This window comes from Petaurus breviceps, unplaced genomic scaffold (assembly GCF_028583685.1).
Source record: "Petaurus breviceps papuanus isolate PSGF00001 unplaced genomic scaffold, PetGlider_PUasm1.0 79, whole genome shotgun sequence".
Classification (NCBI taxonomy): domain Eukaryota; kingdom Metazoa; phylum Chordata; class Mammalia; order Diprotodontia; family Petauridae; genus Petaurus; species Petaurus breviceps.
This window is the reverse complement of record NW_027186523.1, coordinates 31,555,777-31,572,414: the sequence shown is the minus strand read 5'-3', so window position 1 is coordinate 31,572,414 and position 16,638 is coordinate 31,555,777. Positions and strand designations below refer to the sequence as shown.

Genomic DNA, 16,638 nt, shown 5'->3' with positions numbered 1-16,638 from the left:
ATAGCCAATTACTACCTGAATGCCTATCACCACTATGGGAGCAGAGATAGACAACTGGCCTTCCAAGCTGGAACTCTACATTTTCCTTAAAAATAGCATGACACATAGTGGTCATGTTTTGTAGAACCATTGGCACAATACCAACCTTCAAGTTTAATTCTGTACTTTCTATGTTCAATAGTATACACACTGGCATAGTGAGTAGGTGCAAATAGATGAAAGGTTGTCATGTGGTCTTCCACATGATTAGATCTGTTCTGTTTGATCCCGGCAAGTAGAACTAGAGTTGATGGATAAAAGTTGCAGAGAGGCTAATTTTGTATCAATATAAAGAAAACTTCCTAACAGTAAGATTTTATAGATGAAAAATGGCCTCCCTCCATAGGCAGGGAATTCCCTGTCACCTGTAGTCTTTCAAGTAAATGATGAATGACCACTTGTTGGGGATATTTAAAGAAGAATCCATGCTTCAGTTAGAGTTTCATCAAGATGACCACCGAGAACTCTTCCAATTCCAAAAGTCCATGATTCTAGTTGTAGTTTCAATTTAATAGGCTCTTGTAGGTTGACATTGTTTCTATGGTAAAATGTGTTCTGAATTCCAAATTATATCTAGAATTTAATTCACAACTTGGGGACTACCTATAACTGGGTGTTTAAAAAAACCACATGAATAAATTAACACACACACACACTCACACACACACACTCATCCCAAACCAGTCATTTCAGGAATACTGAGAATGTGCAACAGGGTACCAACTCTGTGCAGCAGCTGTGGCCTTGTTAGATTTACCTCTTCCTGTTCATTATTTACAAACTAGCTGGAATCCCATCTGGCAGAGAAAGAGGAGAAGCTGCTGGAGAAGGAGTTCATCTTTGAACAGGTCACCCGGCTCACAGACAGACTCCGGACTAGAACTCAGACCTGCAAGCAGGATACGCTGCTCCTGGCCAAAAAGGTGAGTTCTCAGATCCTCTGTCTCTTGTTGTCTGCTTTTTGGTGGCCTACCTGTATTTTTCACAGAATTGTAGTCTCTTAAAGGTAGAAGTTATCCTTTCATGATGTACAAATCCTCTCTGTATCATTCCTGACACGTGGTTATTAGACACCATTAGAAAAAGTCCTGGGTTTTATGTATGAGATTTAAAGGAACCTCACAGAAGAACTAGGCAGTGCTGAAAACAGTAGGCCTTTTTATTTGGTACTTTTAAGGGAGAACTATGTGCACTGAAGAGATCAAGGCAGGGGAGATAATAAGGGAGATATATGAGGACAGCATCCACCACCAGCCCTGACCTGGAGGAGCAGCTGATAGTTCCAAACAAGGGCAATCAATCAACTCTCAACAGTTGGACCAGCACCAGAGCCCTTAAAGTGGTACCAGTAAGCAGAGAAGGAAGACGTCACCTGAGCAACTGGGGCACAAGGGTCTTCATGCTATAATAGCTCTAGGTCCCAAGATCCAGCCATGCAACACTGACTTTAAAGCCAGGAGATATGGACTCCTATCCTGCCTCTATCAGTACTCCCTGTGTGACCTTGGGCAAGTCGTTTATCCTCTCTGGGCCTCAATCTCCTAATCTGTAAAATGAGGGAATTGGCCTGGATGGTCTCTAAAATCACTTCCAGCTCTGAATCTAGGATCCAATCAAAGGGATTCCATGATGCTTTTGCAAGAGGCGGCTCCCTGGACTTGGCCCATCTTTAAACCAGACAGAGGGTGAGACTCCTAGCTTTGTGTTCACTTTCTCCCTCGGGGCAGTTCAGATACCAGGGATACTTGGGATCAAATTAGTTTAGGGACTTTGAGAAGTAGAAAATGAATAAAGTAATGGACACTGATGCAAATTATCACCATTTCCTAAGGAATGTAAATCAGTTATTACCACATGGAAATCAAAAGATCCTAGAAACTGCCTTGGCCAGCAAACCCTTGATTTCCTTGGCAAGCAGAGAGCTGCAGCAGCTGTATCTTTGCTAGAGGTGACACATTTTGAGGGTAATGTGGGATCAGTTCTCAAAATAACTGAAAAAGATTTATGCCAGAGGCTTAAGGGGAAAAAAAACCAGGTATCTCATTATTACCAAAAAGAAAACTACAAAAACATAAGTGTCTATTGATCCAGCTTGACAAAAGCTTTACGAATATAACCTATACAACTATTAATGATTATATGAAAGATTACTCCATATCACAAATTACAAGAGAAATGCAAATCAAAATAACTTTAAGTCTCATCTCACAACCAGCAAATTGCCAAAGATGACCTCAAAAAAATGTAAAACTTCAGTGTTTGAAGAACTGTGGAAATTATATTAAGAAACTTGCCAAGATGTCCCTACTCTTTGATCCAGAAATCCCACTGGTAGAAATATATAATACTCCAAAGAGGTCAATGAAGAAAATGCCCCACATACACATGTAACTCAAGGTTCAAGCCTGGTGCATTTTCATAAAATTCTCCTCATTGGAGAAGAGAATGAATTACTCAGTACTTTGTGGCTTCATGAGGGAAGGAGCCAGTGAAAGCTTGGGGAAGGAGAAATGTTCCCTTGGCTTTGAGGAAAGATTCCATGGTTCCAGAACTAGAGGGAGAGAAAGATTTTTGAAAGAAGCAAACATGTAGGAGAGCTGGCCCTACAACATGCTCTTGAGTTCCAGCATCCATGAGACACTTCCAAGAATTTCTCCCTGGGTGAGATCAGGAACTCCCAGCTGAGCTGAGATATAGCATTACCAGTGAAAGAGCTCAATTACTCTGTGTATTATCTGGTACATTCTAATAATTTGTATAATTTCTCTTATTTCTCTTTGCTATCAGATTGAATAGGTGGGTTTGTTCACCATTTGGGATGGTCTTTGTGTAATTCTCATTTGGTAAAGGAAGCAGAGCCAGGAATAGAATGTACACAATGACCACAGCAATGTAAATAGAAACAACCTCAATAAGACAAAACTGAATTTGAGAAATTATAATGATCAAGCTTGGCACCAAAAAAGAGATATGAGAATGTACTTTCTTCTCTTCTTTTATAGTGGGAGGATCTATGGGTATGTAACACTGCACATAATGTTGAACTTCTCCCCCCTTCTTTTGCATTCTTTATAATAAAACATTCCTAAGAAAGGGAACTATATACTGAGTTATATAAGTGATAGAAAAATTAAAAATAGCAATGACATTTTTAAAAACACAAGAACACATGTCAATGGCATTCCTGATGAAGATAGGAAAAAGGCTTTCATGAACAATATTCCACAGCAAACCGTATCTTATCAATCCCACAAGTGGCTGAAAGGTGGAGAGGATCCCACTTGGCTTTTTCCTGGTTGAATAAAAAAAGACTCTCTCCCAATTCAATGCAATTTAATTCAACAAACATTTATTACGTACCTCCTAAGAGCAAGATGATGTGTTGGGGACACAAAAGCTAAAATGAAACAGGCTCTGCTCTAAGGAATTGTATTTCAGTGGGAAAATACAACATATACACAGATAAGCATTGGTATGCTGGCACCAGCTCAAAGTGGTTCCTGAGCTTATTGTTCATTTTTTATGTTGAGCATTTTTACCTCAGAAGTCAGAAAACACTACAAATCAGGGCTTGAATGATTTTTGGTTGATTATCTAGAATTAATAAAGGGATGGAGAAAAATAGTAATAATACAGATTTAAAAGTGTGTCATACATGTGTTTCTACAGAGCTGATTGTTAAACATTTATCAACGTACCATTGCAGATAAGTACATAACAAGTGTATACAGTCGTACGGTACAATTTTAAGGAGAGAAAATGAAAAGTTGTATGTGTATGTGTGGTGGAAGGTGGGGGTGGAATCAGTGAAGACCTTACGTAGAAAGTGGTACTGAACTAGTGTCACAGAGGAGGCTGAAGACTGTAAGAAGAGAATGTACAGGACCCGGAGCTTGGATGGGAAGCTGCAGAAGCCAGTCAGGTTGTCTGGAATAGGAAGAACACAAGGCAGAGCAACAGAAAACGTGACTGGAAAGGAGCACATCAACTAGCAAGTCTTTCCCTGACAAGGCAGGACTTTTGTTGTTGCTCAGTCATTTCGGTCGTGTCCCCATTTGGGGTTTTCCGGGCAGAGATACTGGAGAGCTTTGCCATTTCCTTCTCCAGCTCATTTTATAGATGATGAAACTGAGGCAAACAGGGTGAAGTGACTTGCCCAGGGTCACACAGTCTTAAAAGTTAAAAGACACTTAAAAGTGTCTGAGGCCAGATTAGAACTCAGGAAGATGAGTCTTCCTGACTTCAGGCCTGGCACTTTATCTACTGTGCCACCTAGCTGCCCTCAGGGAGGGTGACAGCATTCATCATGCATAGCTATGGGATCTGAGATACCACCTTCTGCCCATACAATCAATACAAACCAGTTGAATGACTCAAGTTAAGATTAATTCTACTCTTTTGACCATTTTCCTCCTTGTACTGATTCATAGTCCTTAGCCCAAGTCAGCTATCTGATTTGGGGTTAGAAAATATCTGTTAACTTCTACTAAATATCTAGTCAACAATTTGCATCCCTAAAACCTGTTTTGGAAATTTCAGCCAAGAAAATGGCAACAGTAGCTATGTAGGCATTGAAACAACAATGTTTCCCTCATTTCCCATGATGCTCTCTGATTAGTATGCAGATTAATCCAAGGGCAAGAACAAACAACTTTTATCCCTGTTCCACATTCCTGCCTTGTTGTTATGAATATCTGCCTTCAACAAAATTAATTCTGATTGTTTAGCATTGTAGCTGGAACAAAAGTGCTGGTTATGTCCACCTTCAAAGAACTGAAGTCATTGGTCACTCAAAAAACCAATGGTGTAGGTGTGAGTGGACAACAGAATAAAAACAAGGATGAACTGTGCAGGAGAGACTACCTCAAGGATATCTCCATAGAGACATAAACTGCAGTAAGACCATATAATGCACGTATTGTATCACTTACCCACACTACGTCTGGATACCTAGGGCAGCGCTTCTTAAGCGGTAGGCCTCGACCCCATTTGGCAACAGTAAAAGTAAAAAAGAACACACAGTAACCAAAATTTAATTCAAAATCAAACATGTAATATAACCAAGGTTTTTCTGGCAGCGCTTGCCCAGGCTGAATCGCACACCTTCACTGCAGCCGTGGTTCTGAACACGAAGCCCAGGCGCTTTGTACTGCATATGCTCTCATGCCAGGCTATGCCAACAGATGCTGCCAGAAACACCTCAGCTCGACTGGAGACTACTATATGTTATGACCAGCAATGTTTTTACTTCACATACAACATTGTTAAATGGACACAATTTCCAACAACTTCTGAAATGGTCCTACACATACTTCTGATTTGTTCTATGTATTTATGACAAGCGGTATTCTCAGCACTGACAATTATAAAATCTAAATATCAATCAACTCTGAAAAATGCTGAAGATGCTGTACATTCTATGGTATCAGATATTTCACCAAGATTTAATTCTTTATGTAAAAATAAACAAGCACATCCATCTCATTAGTTTGCAAATTTGCTTTCATCTTTAATTAATGGTAAAATTATATGTATCCCAAAGAATTGTTTTAAAATAAATTTATTTATGATTTGTTATGAGAAAATGTCTGATTTGTATACCTATTTTATACACCTGTATGCCCAGGGGTTGTGTAAAAATTCCTCAGGCAAAAAAGGCAAGTGGAAAAAGTTTGAAAGTCCCACAGGATAGGAAAGTGTACACAGGATATGATATACTTCATCAGAAGGAGGCATTGGGTCACTGGGGATACAGATGCAACAGTGAGGTAGTGAAGGTAGCCTTCAAGGAGCTAACAGTCTACTAGTGGGGCACACCATGTTAACAGGTAAGTATTGTCTCAGATGTAGAGATGGAAGGAGCAAGGGTGGGGTTGCCAACAGCTGGAGCAATCAGGAAAGGCTTCTTTAGGGAGATGGCACTTTTGTTAAGCCTTGGAGAAAGCGAGTGGTTCTCTGGGAGGTGCAGATAAGGAGGTTGGATGTTCCAAGTACATGAGGAGAGAGAACCTGTGGAAAGGAAAAGCGGTGGCAAGTGGACTATTGGGTATGAGGGCCACTGGAGAGGCCAGTTTGGATGGAGCGCAAAGTATATGAGAGAGAAAAATGCAAGCAGCCTGAAAAGGGAGGCTGGAGGCAGACTTCAAAAAGCTTTAAAGACCAAAGAGAGAAGTTTGTATTTTGTAATAGTGAATTTTCTTGGGCAAAGTAGTGCCATGGTCAGGCTTGGGCTTTAGGAAAATCGCTTTGAAATCTGTGTGCTGGATGAATTGAGGAGAGCAGAAATTAGAATGCAGGAGAGGACAAGTCACTGAGTGCCTACTATGTGCCAGGCACTTTAAGCACTAGAAGAAGGACAAAAAACAGTGCTTGTTTTCAGGAGCTCACAGACTAAAAGGAGGAAGAGAACATGTATACACCTATGCAGGAACAAGACATATGTGGATGTTAAATTGGAGATAATCTTCGAGGGGAGACCTTAAGAGAGTAAGCAGGGTTGGCAGGGGCTTTCTGTAGAAGGTTGTACTTAAGCTGAGACTTGAAGGAAGAGAATTCTAGACTGAAAGACAGTGACAAGTTCTGGGGTTCGGAGAGGGAATGTCTTGTGTCTGGAACAGGAGGAAGGCCAGTGTCCCTGGAAAAGAGAGCGACCATTGCCACTGCAATACTCCAGGAGAGAGTTTGGACTAGAGTGGTCACCATGTGAGGAGAGAGAAAGGAATGAATGAGTGAGAGAGAGCTGCTGGGGAGGTAGAGCCAACAAGACTTAGCAACTGACTGGCTACAGGAGGTAAGGGAGAATGGAGAGTCCAGCAAGACTCCTGGGTTGTGAACCTGGATGATTGGTGGTGCTTTGGACAGAAACCCAAAAGTTAAAAGTCGGGGTGAATTAATGGGGAAATGAATCATAGTTATGATTTTTTATAATTTCACGAACCATAAATTATAGTATATGAAAGTCATGGAATTCTTATGACATAAGAAATGACAAAAAGAACGGAGTCATAGAAACCTGAGAACACTTGCAGAATGGAGCAGATTAAAGTTAGCAGAGTCAGGGGAACAGTTCATACAAGAATAAGCCATCGAGGCAAGCACCTTTGAAAGACTTCAGAACTCTGATTAACGCCATGACCAAGCAGAGGCTTGTTGAGGATCCACGGAACCCACCTCCCAACACAGAGATGATGGATTCGAGATCCAAAAGGAGACATGGCCAATTGAGAATTTATTCAACTTGCCTATGCATGTTTGTTACAAGGTGGTTGTGTTTTTCTTCTTTTTTTAAGTAATGTTGGGGGATGATGGGGAGGAGAGAAGATCAGTGCTTGTGAAATAAAAGTTAATTAGGTAGTCAGTCAGCAGTCAAGCACTTCTTAAGCTCTTCCCCCATGCCAGGCCCTGTGCTAAGTGATTAAGACACAAAGCAAAAAAGCAAAAACAGTTCCTCCCCTCAAGGAGCTCAAATTCTAACCATGTATATAAGTAGGTACAAATGAGATATATACCAGACATGGAAGGAACAGCAAGGAGGCCAGCGTCAACTGCATGATATAGGACATGAAGAATAAAGTGGGAGAACTTCGGAAAGGTAGAAGGGGCTGGCTTGTGGAGGACTTTAAACGCTGAGCAGAGAACTGTGTATTAGATCCTGGAGACAAAAAAACTGCAGTTTGGGGAAGAGGGGGGCTGTACACAAGGTACAGTTGGACAGAGTGAAATGCTCAGTCAATGAACATTTTATGAAACATCTATTGAATGTCAGGCATTGTACTAAGCCCTGGCAATACAAAGATAGGTAAAAGACTTTCCTCGTTCTCAAAAGAGTGTACAATCCAGTGGGAAAGATGCTAGAGCTAGGCAGAGGATAAGCAGGGAATAACCAACAGAGGGAAGGCAATAAATCAAGAGGGATTGGGTCTCTGTCTCTTTCTCTCCATATGAAGGTAACGTGAAAATAAAAGATAAATAAAATTTTTGAGAGAGAGAGAGAGAGAGAGAGAAGAAAGAGATTGGGAAAGGTCTTCTATAGTGTGGAAGGTGGGATGAGATTGTAATGGGGACACTCATAGGCCAAGTGCTATTTGTCTGAATCGATTTCCAGCACCTACTTTGTCACTTATCTGAGGACTGAAGGGCTAACTAAAGTGTTGTGACCAAACTACCCTTGGGTGTTTACAGGCAATGGAACAGAAAACTACAGGGCATCATGCTAGATAAATACCTGCCACCAATTGAGCCTTTATATATTTAGTATATATTTTTTTGCTTTTTGGAGGGCAGTTTGGGGTTAAGTGACTTGCCCAAGATCACACGGCTAGTTTTGTGTGTGTGTTAAATGTCTGAGGCTGGATTTGAACTCAGGTCCTCCCATCTCCAGAGCTGGCCTTCTATTCACTGTGCCACCTAGCTGCCCCAAGATGTATTTAGTATTGTTGGAAGCAAATCACCTGACAAAGCCTGCCTATGAAGCTATCTCAACTGAGTAGTTGATGTGAAAAAGCATTTTTAAAAAGTTCTCCTCCCCATCAAATTTTACTAACAAATTTTTCCTATTCTTACACACATGTAGTAGAGCCCTGGGGGGATGCGTCAAGGTCTTGAGCATCTTGAGAGAGAGTTTGGTAGTATCAGTACTCTGATTTTTGTTTCCATTTTTTAAATAAAATTCCCTCAGGGCTTAAGCATGTTCTAGTTTTCTCAGCTAAGTAAACCATAACTCTGTGATATAGTTTTTACTCTTCTAGGTATGATATTCCTTTATAATTAACAATTAATAAAAATGCAAAACTAGATATGAGGAATCAAAAATGTGGGATCCTTTCAAACCTCTGTTGGCTTATGTGTAACTCAGAATTAGAGGGCTAAAAGGGATTAAAATCACTATTAAGTTGTATCTCCTTGGATAAGTCATAACCTCTCTGAGGCTCAGTTTCTTCCCACGTAAGTGAAACAGCTGGACTGGATAATGCCTAAGCTTCCTTCCAGCTCTGAAATGCTGTGAATTCTAGATGATCACCCTGCGTTTGATCAGAACTGTCCTTTACCCATTACAGAAAACTTGTAACTGTATAAGCCGATTCCTTTGCTCTTCAGTCAAAGCAAGCTCTGCGACCCGTCCTGCTAACAGGTCCTAGTGTTTCAGAATCCTGTGGAGTGGTTAGCTTAGTGCCCTCTTGCTACACTGAACTGCATGGCTTCTTACACTCCTCTTTGTCCTCCCAGATGCTTATGGTGTTGGACTTTTTAATATAAGTAGATGTTGGAGACAGCTTTCAACAACAGAACCATTGGTCAAACCCATGTGTCAAACCTTTAGGGTTTTCCTGTCCCCTTTTCAGTGGGTCTGTTAAGGACAGGTCTACGCATTCCTTAAGTTTCTGTCCCTTTAATTCCAGATGAATGAGTATCAGAAGAAGATAAAAGACTCTACCCACAAAATGATGGCTCTTGTGGCTGAGCTGTCCATGCAGCAAGCTCTCACTCTTGAACTACAAAAGGAAGTCAGGGACAAACAAGAGTTCCTTACAAACTGCAGTGAGAGGCTAGATCAAGGGCTGCCACTCAGCAAAGAAATCGAAGAAGACTGGCTGAAGGTGCTGCGAGATGAAGATTTGCATAAGTTAGCCACAGCAGAAAGGACAATGGTAAGTTTGGTGTCTAGGATTGTTAAAAGACACAAGAAGGGCCAGGAGCCATGGGAGGTCACCCTTCTCCCTTCAGTCCCACGCCTATGTCCTCCAGTTCAGTCCTCTGGTGATTGTTAGTTCTAAGACAGAGCAGTTTATAACCTTAAAGGTACTATCAGAATTGGTACCACTACGGCACGAGGTCTCAGCTTTCGTGCCATTATAGCCCGTAGGCACTGAAGAAATATCTATGGATAATAGTGGCAATTAGAAATTGTAGGGTTTTTTTTTTTTTGCTAGAAAGATGGAAGTGTTACTAGACCAAGGTCTGGAGTAAAACTCTACTTGAATCATTCAATAAGCTGGCTTATAATAATGATTGCCCATTGAAGGCTTTATGATTAAAGATGTATATCTGCACTCCCCAGACTCTACACACAACTATTGGTTTGCTTTCCTGATTATCAGACCACACGTACTTTGATTCTGAGCTGTCTTGAACTTGAGATAGAATTCACCATTACTTTTAGAAGTTTAATCACTACTGTAGGCGTAATGAAAGAAGCATAGTGGAGACAGAGCTAGCCTTGGACCAAAGGAGACCTGGGTTCAGATCCTGCTTCTGGTACCTACTGGCTATGTGACCTGCAGCAAGCCACTTAACCTATAAGTTGCAGAGAATATGCTGACTTAGGTTGAAGACTTTCTTATATCAGTATATTTTGGTCCAGCTTCTATCCATTGAAAAATAATAACACAAGGTCCAACCTGCTTTTCATTCATTCACTCATTCAGCAAATATTTACTGAGACCATCCACTTTATTCAAGGGCCTGTGTTAGGTGGACAGCCAGGAATCAGAATCCCCAAAAGACACCGAAAAGATCAGAGTGCCAGGAAGCAAACCGCAGCTCAGTCTGTAAAGGATACCTTTCAAGTGTAAGAACTCCAAATGATCCATCAGTGATAAAAGGAAGACTGTCCATCAGAAAGGAAGAGTACTTCATAGATGACAATTAGCAGCCATTAGACTCCAGAGGTTCTAAACCTGAGCTCTATGAACTGTTTTTCAAAGTATTTTGATAACTATATTTCAATATTTTTGGTTTGCTTTACAATCCTGTGTATTTTATTTTCTGTTTAAAAGCAGTATTCTGAGAAGGGATACATAGATTTCACTAGCTTCACACAAGAGGTGAAGAAGCCCTGCCTTAGAGTCTGTGAAAGGAACTAGGACAATGTTGGGTGCTGAAGGCAACATGGCCTCCCTCCTCCCAGAGGGTCTTCTTTTCATCGCAGATGTGTCTGAATCCCTGCCAACTCCACTCTTTCGTCCCCGGGGTTTGCTGAATGGCCCTGGGTGCAAAAACACTTTGCTAGGTTTTCCTCCCCTCCATTATATCATCCCTTGTGTTTCCTTGCTACTTGAGCTCCATGAAAGTTCCTCCTTTCTCATGTGGATCATATTTCTGCTGGTTTGTTTGTTGGTAGAAAAGTGATACGGGGAATGGAAGAGTTTGGGGGCCATTGAGCAATTTCCTGAATCACGGTAACATTGTACTGCATGGGAAACAAAGTTATGCTATATGAGAACATTAAAGTTTGGTTTGGTCCCTCCCACCCCCTATTATGTAAGGTAAATGTTTCATATACTGACATTTTATTTTTCTGTCCCCCTCCATATCCCTGCCCCATCCTGCCTCTCCATTAAAATCCACTACTGGCCTTTAGTCCCTCCCCTCATAGTATTTACACTGGCCAAAAGAGGTATCATAGGAGCACATATTTATAGCTGGAAAGAATCTAATGAACCATCCAGTCCAATTCTCTTTTCATAGATGAGGAGATTGAGGCTCTGAGAAGTGACTTGTCCAAGGTCAAACAGCTAGCAAATGACAGAAGTAGGATTTGAATCAAGGTCCTCTGCCTTCATGCTGCTGCTATCAATAAATATTTAATCAACAAAATTTATTGAGCAGCTACTATGTGGCAGGCGCTGTTCTCAGTGCTGGCGATACAAAAAGAAGCAAAAGACAGTCCCTTGCCTTCAAGGAGCTTACAATCTGATATTGTCCAGATGAATGTGACTTGCTATCTTTTTCTGCAAACTAAAGGAAGTTTTTCTTTGCAGATTGCCTTGGAAGAGAAAAACAACATGCTGCCTTCCGGGGTTTACACAACAGCCATCCAGCGCCCAAATGCCTATATCCCGGAAGCAGAAGCCACTTTGCCCCTACCCCGGCCTTATGGCCGAGCTCCTCCATTCAAGCCATGTGAGCCTGGCTCCAACATGAGGCACATAAGAAAGCCTACTATAAAACCAATTGAAATTTGAATATTTGAACAAAGAAAAGGCCCCGAGGCTAAGTTTCCCAATGGCTTCGAAAAGGCTTCCATTAACCCACAGCTGGGAAACTATGAGCAAAATAAGTCAACAGGGCCTTCACAATATTGGACAGATAGGAACAGGGACACACCATTCACTCACTTTAGGTCCTACAAAGAAAGACACATTTCCCATTTGTGTAGAATTTAGAATTGTAACTAAAGTTTTAAAAAAGTATTTTGATCATTTAGTTATTTTCCAGTCTCTATGCGGAACACTGTTCAGGTTAAATTTCTTTTCAAATATGATCCTACGGCTAGAATGAGAGGTGATAATCAGCATTTTTTTTTTCTGAAGAAAGTCAAATCAATCCATTCTGGTATATTTTCTGAAATTAAAAAATATATAATTTAACTAAACAGTACTATACTTGTTCTTTGGGGAAATATGTATCAGTATAGTTAGTGGAGAGGCCAAAGTAAATATTTTTATTTTAAACAGTATAAAGGTATGTTTCACTTGTGAAAATAGTTTATTCCTAAGACTTGATAGGTAAATACTATTCAGGTTAATTTAAATTATTTTAAAATCAGTAGGAAAGCATGACGTGTAAAGGAATATTAACAATATATTCTTTGGCAAAGTCAATCTTTTTGCAGCAAAAACAATCCCTTTGAAATGTGTCTGTTTTGTAAATCCAAATTTTTCATATGTGAAAGGTTTTTTAAAAAAAGTATTTCTGTCCCTCTTTTTGGTTCCTGTACAAAAAAAAAAGTTAAATGGCTATTTTGACAAGCTCCTAAATTCTGGTGCCAGATGTTTTCATAATTTTAATAAATTCAAATCAGTGGATTCTTATAAAGTGTCTACTGTATGCAAAGCACTGTACTAGGTTTCAAGGGAGATACACAGATAAATATAATAGTTCCTTCTCTCAAAGGGTAGTAGAAGTAGACATATGCTGTAACTGGAAGCTCTCCTCTATTAGAGGAGATAAGATATATACATATCCATAAACCTAACTATAAAACAAAATGGAATGTGACAAATGCCCAAAATCCAAAGTAATATTAAGATTCAGAAGAGGGAGAGATCTTTTTCAGCTCATGAATCATAGGATGCTATGCTGACAGTTGGAAAGGACCTCAGATTGTCTAGTCCAAGTAACTCATTTTATAGACTAGGGAGTTTTCATGAGGAGGGAAGCAAGTGGGATGAGGACATTGTATGTCGACTCTCCAATGTAGAGCCAACACATGGCAATGATTAGGGCAATCATTTACCCTGAGGGAAAACTCCCATCCAAAAAAACCCAATGAAGCAGAGTACAAATTAGGATGCAAGTAAGAATGCAAATGGGAAACTAAGCCAGGACAGAAATCAAGAGTTTCTTGAGAACACCAAGGTCCAATGAACTGAGACTGATGTAGGAAAGTGGGTTGGAATAGAGGCTTCTTGCCATAAGTATATACATATAAATAAGGAAAAGGAAGGAAGAATCAAGGTGGTGGAGTAGCAGCAACACAGCTCTTCACAAAGATCTAGAAAATGCACCAGACTGAGGCCTATCCAGAAAATCCAATAAAAAGTCACAGTGAGTAATTCTTCTCACCAAGTTGGCCTAGGAAGACAGACAAATCCACAGACTTTGTGGATAGGGCAGCATTCCAGTGCAGAGATGGACAGAGTGCTGAGGATGTGCATCAGGGTCAGAAGAGACTCCATAGCCACACAGAGGGTCCTGACCTTGTTCAAGTTGAAGGACCAGGTAGGTACCAACTGGAAGTTCTGTTACTCCCTATACAGTTTCTGATCATGTATGCAGGGATGAGAGGACCTGTACCTAGATGAGGAGCTGTAGGCCTTAGGTGGTTTACTGAAAAAGAAGCAAATTGAGAAGCAACCAGGAGTCGTGTGTGGCTCTAAATCCAGGAGCAAATTGGACTGGAGGTCTCAATTCTAGCCTACAACCTGGAACAACAAGGGAATAACCAATGCAGGAACCCAAGACCATTTGGGGAGCTCTCAAAGCTTACAGGACCCCATCCTGGTCTGTCTCTGAGATCATGGAATGATACAACAATATTCCCAAGAAACCAGCAGGATCAGAGGGTATACAAGCTCAGTTAAGACATTTCTCCAATGTACAGAGTCTAGCCTTTACATAAAGACTATGTCAGGAAGTCAGCTGGAAAAATAAGCAATCAAAAAATAAGCGCTTTTATGTTAGCAGGGATACTCAAGGCACAGACCTAGAAGTAAATAGCCTCAAAATATGAGAAAAGTCCCAAAAGAAAGCACAGGTTGTACAAAATTAAACTAGAATTCCTAGAAGAAATGAAGCTAGAAGTTTTTTTGTTTGCTTTTGTATTACAAATTTTAAAATTATTTTGTAAAAGAAATGTGAGCAGTAGAAGAAAAATTGGGAAAAAAATAATTGTAGAAGAAAGATTTGGAATTAAAATGAGCAATTGGAAATAAAAGGTACCAAACCTTAACCCAACAATAAACTCCTTGAACATTAGAATGGACCAAATTAAAGCGAATAACTTCATAAAACAAGACATATAAAAAAACAAAGTCCAAAGACTAAAAAGAAAAATAGAAAAAATTTAGGATATCTCCCAGCCAAAACAACAAACCTGGAAATCAGATCAATGAGAGATAATTTAAGAATCAGTAGACTACCTGAAATCCATGACCAAAAACAAGGGCCTAGATATATTTTTTTTAAAAACCATAAAATGATCGATATCTTTTAGAACCAAAGGGCAAGGAAGAAATTACTGGCCACCTCCTCAAACACCCAAATGAAAACTCCCAGGAAGATTATAAACAAAATCCAGAGCTTACAAGTCAAAGAAAAAATTCAGGCAGCGAGGAGGAATGAATTCAAGTACTGAAGAGCCACAGGATCACACAGGATTTAGCAGACACCCCTAAAAAGGAGAGAAGAACTCATAATACAATATTTCAGAAGAAAAAAAACATAAGCTTAAAACCAAGAATAACTTATTCAGTAAAGTTTATTATAATCCTGGGGAGGAGGGGGGAGGGAGGAGAAGCAGAAGGACAGAAACTGAAGAGACTTTTTTTTTTAATGAAATAGAGATGGTCAAAGCATTCCTGGTGAAAAGACTTGTAGAAACATTGGAACTGTTCAAAGGAGGGAAAACTACACACACACACACACACACACACACACACACACACACGTAGTTGTGTACAGAAATACATTTCACTCAACAGAGAAACAGGATAGAAGGCACACTGCTCCAGGATAAGCTGTACTGAAGAAATCAAGTTAATGTTTCCTGTACTTGTTATAACCTGGTTTTCCAGGTGGAAAGACTACCCAGAGTTTCTCATGTTCTGGTAAGTCCAGGTTACACTGCAATACATGTTCCAGTTCCTAGTATGAGAGTATAAGGAGACCATTCAGGCATGCAACAACAAATTGATCCAGAGAATCATCAAGGATATTACCAATTAAAATGTTGATGGAATATTGGGTAGTCCCAATTATATGAAATTATATATATATATGACTATATGAAATATATTTCATATAAGTTACAGAATAACTTATAATAATAATAATAATAAGAGTTGGAAGGTATTTTACAGATCATTTACCTGGCCGAAACTATTTTCTACAATACCACCAACAAATGGTCACTCAGCTTCCACTTGAACTACATTGATGGGGACCTCTCCTAAAGTGATTCCAAATGATGAAGTACTAAAGACAACAAATGCTGCAAGTTTAGATGGAGTGCAAGGAATCTCTTTAGGTTTGAATGGTCAAGGAAAGTTTCATGGATAAGGTAGGGATATAGCTGGGCCTGAATGAATAGCATTTAGACTAAGTGTAAGACCAAAGAGGCAGAAATGAAAGTGTATGGCTTTGTCAAGAGATAGTGAGATGGTTCATCTGTTTAATGGCAAAGAACTGGGTTGAGAAATGATGGACACTAAGGTTGGGTAGGTACCGTTGGGTCAGATTACAGAACATGTCAAACTAATGGGAAATCATTGCAGCAGGGATTAGCACTGAGCAGGGAATAAAAGGATGAACGCTTAACCTATAATCAGTATATAGGATAAATTAGAGTAGAGAAAGACTGAGAGCAAGAGTCCAGTTAGCAAATTATCACAACAATCTAGGATTGAGAAAATGACATCATGAAATACAATAGCAGTAATAGAATGGAAAAGAAAGAGATAGAAGAGACAGGAGGAGTCAAAAGGACATGAGAGAGGGAGAGATCAAAGAAAAGTATTTTTAGCTTGGGTGAGTGAGAATTGACACGAAGGGGCCAAATGGAGGGTGGTTTGTGGGAGGCTGGGAGAGAGAGAGAATGGATTTGGGAAAGCAGTCAGATCAACAGGATGATTTCAAAAAACTCTGTAAATACTCACATGAACTGATGCAAACTGAAGTGAGCAGAACCAGGAGAACACTGTACATAGTAACAGCAATATTATACAATGATGACTTAGCTATTTTCAGTAGTATGATCCAAGGCAATTCCAAAGGACTTATAATAAAAAATGCTATCCACCTCCAGAGATAGAATTGATAGAGTTTAAATGCAGATCAAAGCATACTATTTTTCACTTTATTTTTTTGTGTGGATTTTTT

At 39.9% G+C, this 16,638-nt stretch overlaps 1 protein-coding gene across 1 annotated transcript in view; it reads left to right on the top strand.

Annotated features, from left to right (window-relative positions):
- LOC138175894 (coiled-coil domain-containing protein 146-like) overlaps positions 1 to 12,823 on the top strand; it is a 245,301-nt gene extending 232,478 nt beyond the window's left edge. The window contains exons 17-19 of the mRNA XM_069106545.1: positions 825 to 962; positions 9,438 to 9,686; positions 11,799 to 12,823. Of these exons, the coding sequence (XP_068962646.1) occupies positions 825 to 962; positions 9,438 to 9,686; positions 11,799 to 12,002 (591 nt within the window). The 3' untranslated portion in view covers positions 12,003 to 12,823. The remainder of the gene's footprint in view (positions 1 to 824; positions 963 to 9,437; positions 9,687 to 11,798) is intronic.
- The last annotated feature ends 3,815 nt before the right edge of the window (positions 12,824 to 16,638 follow it).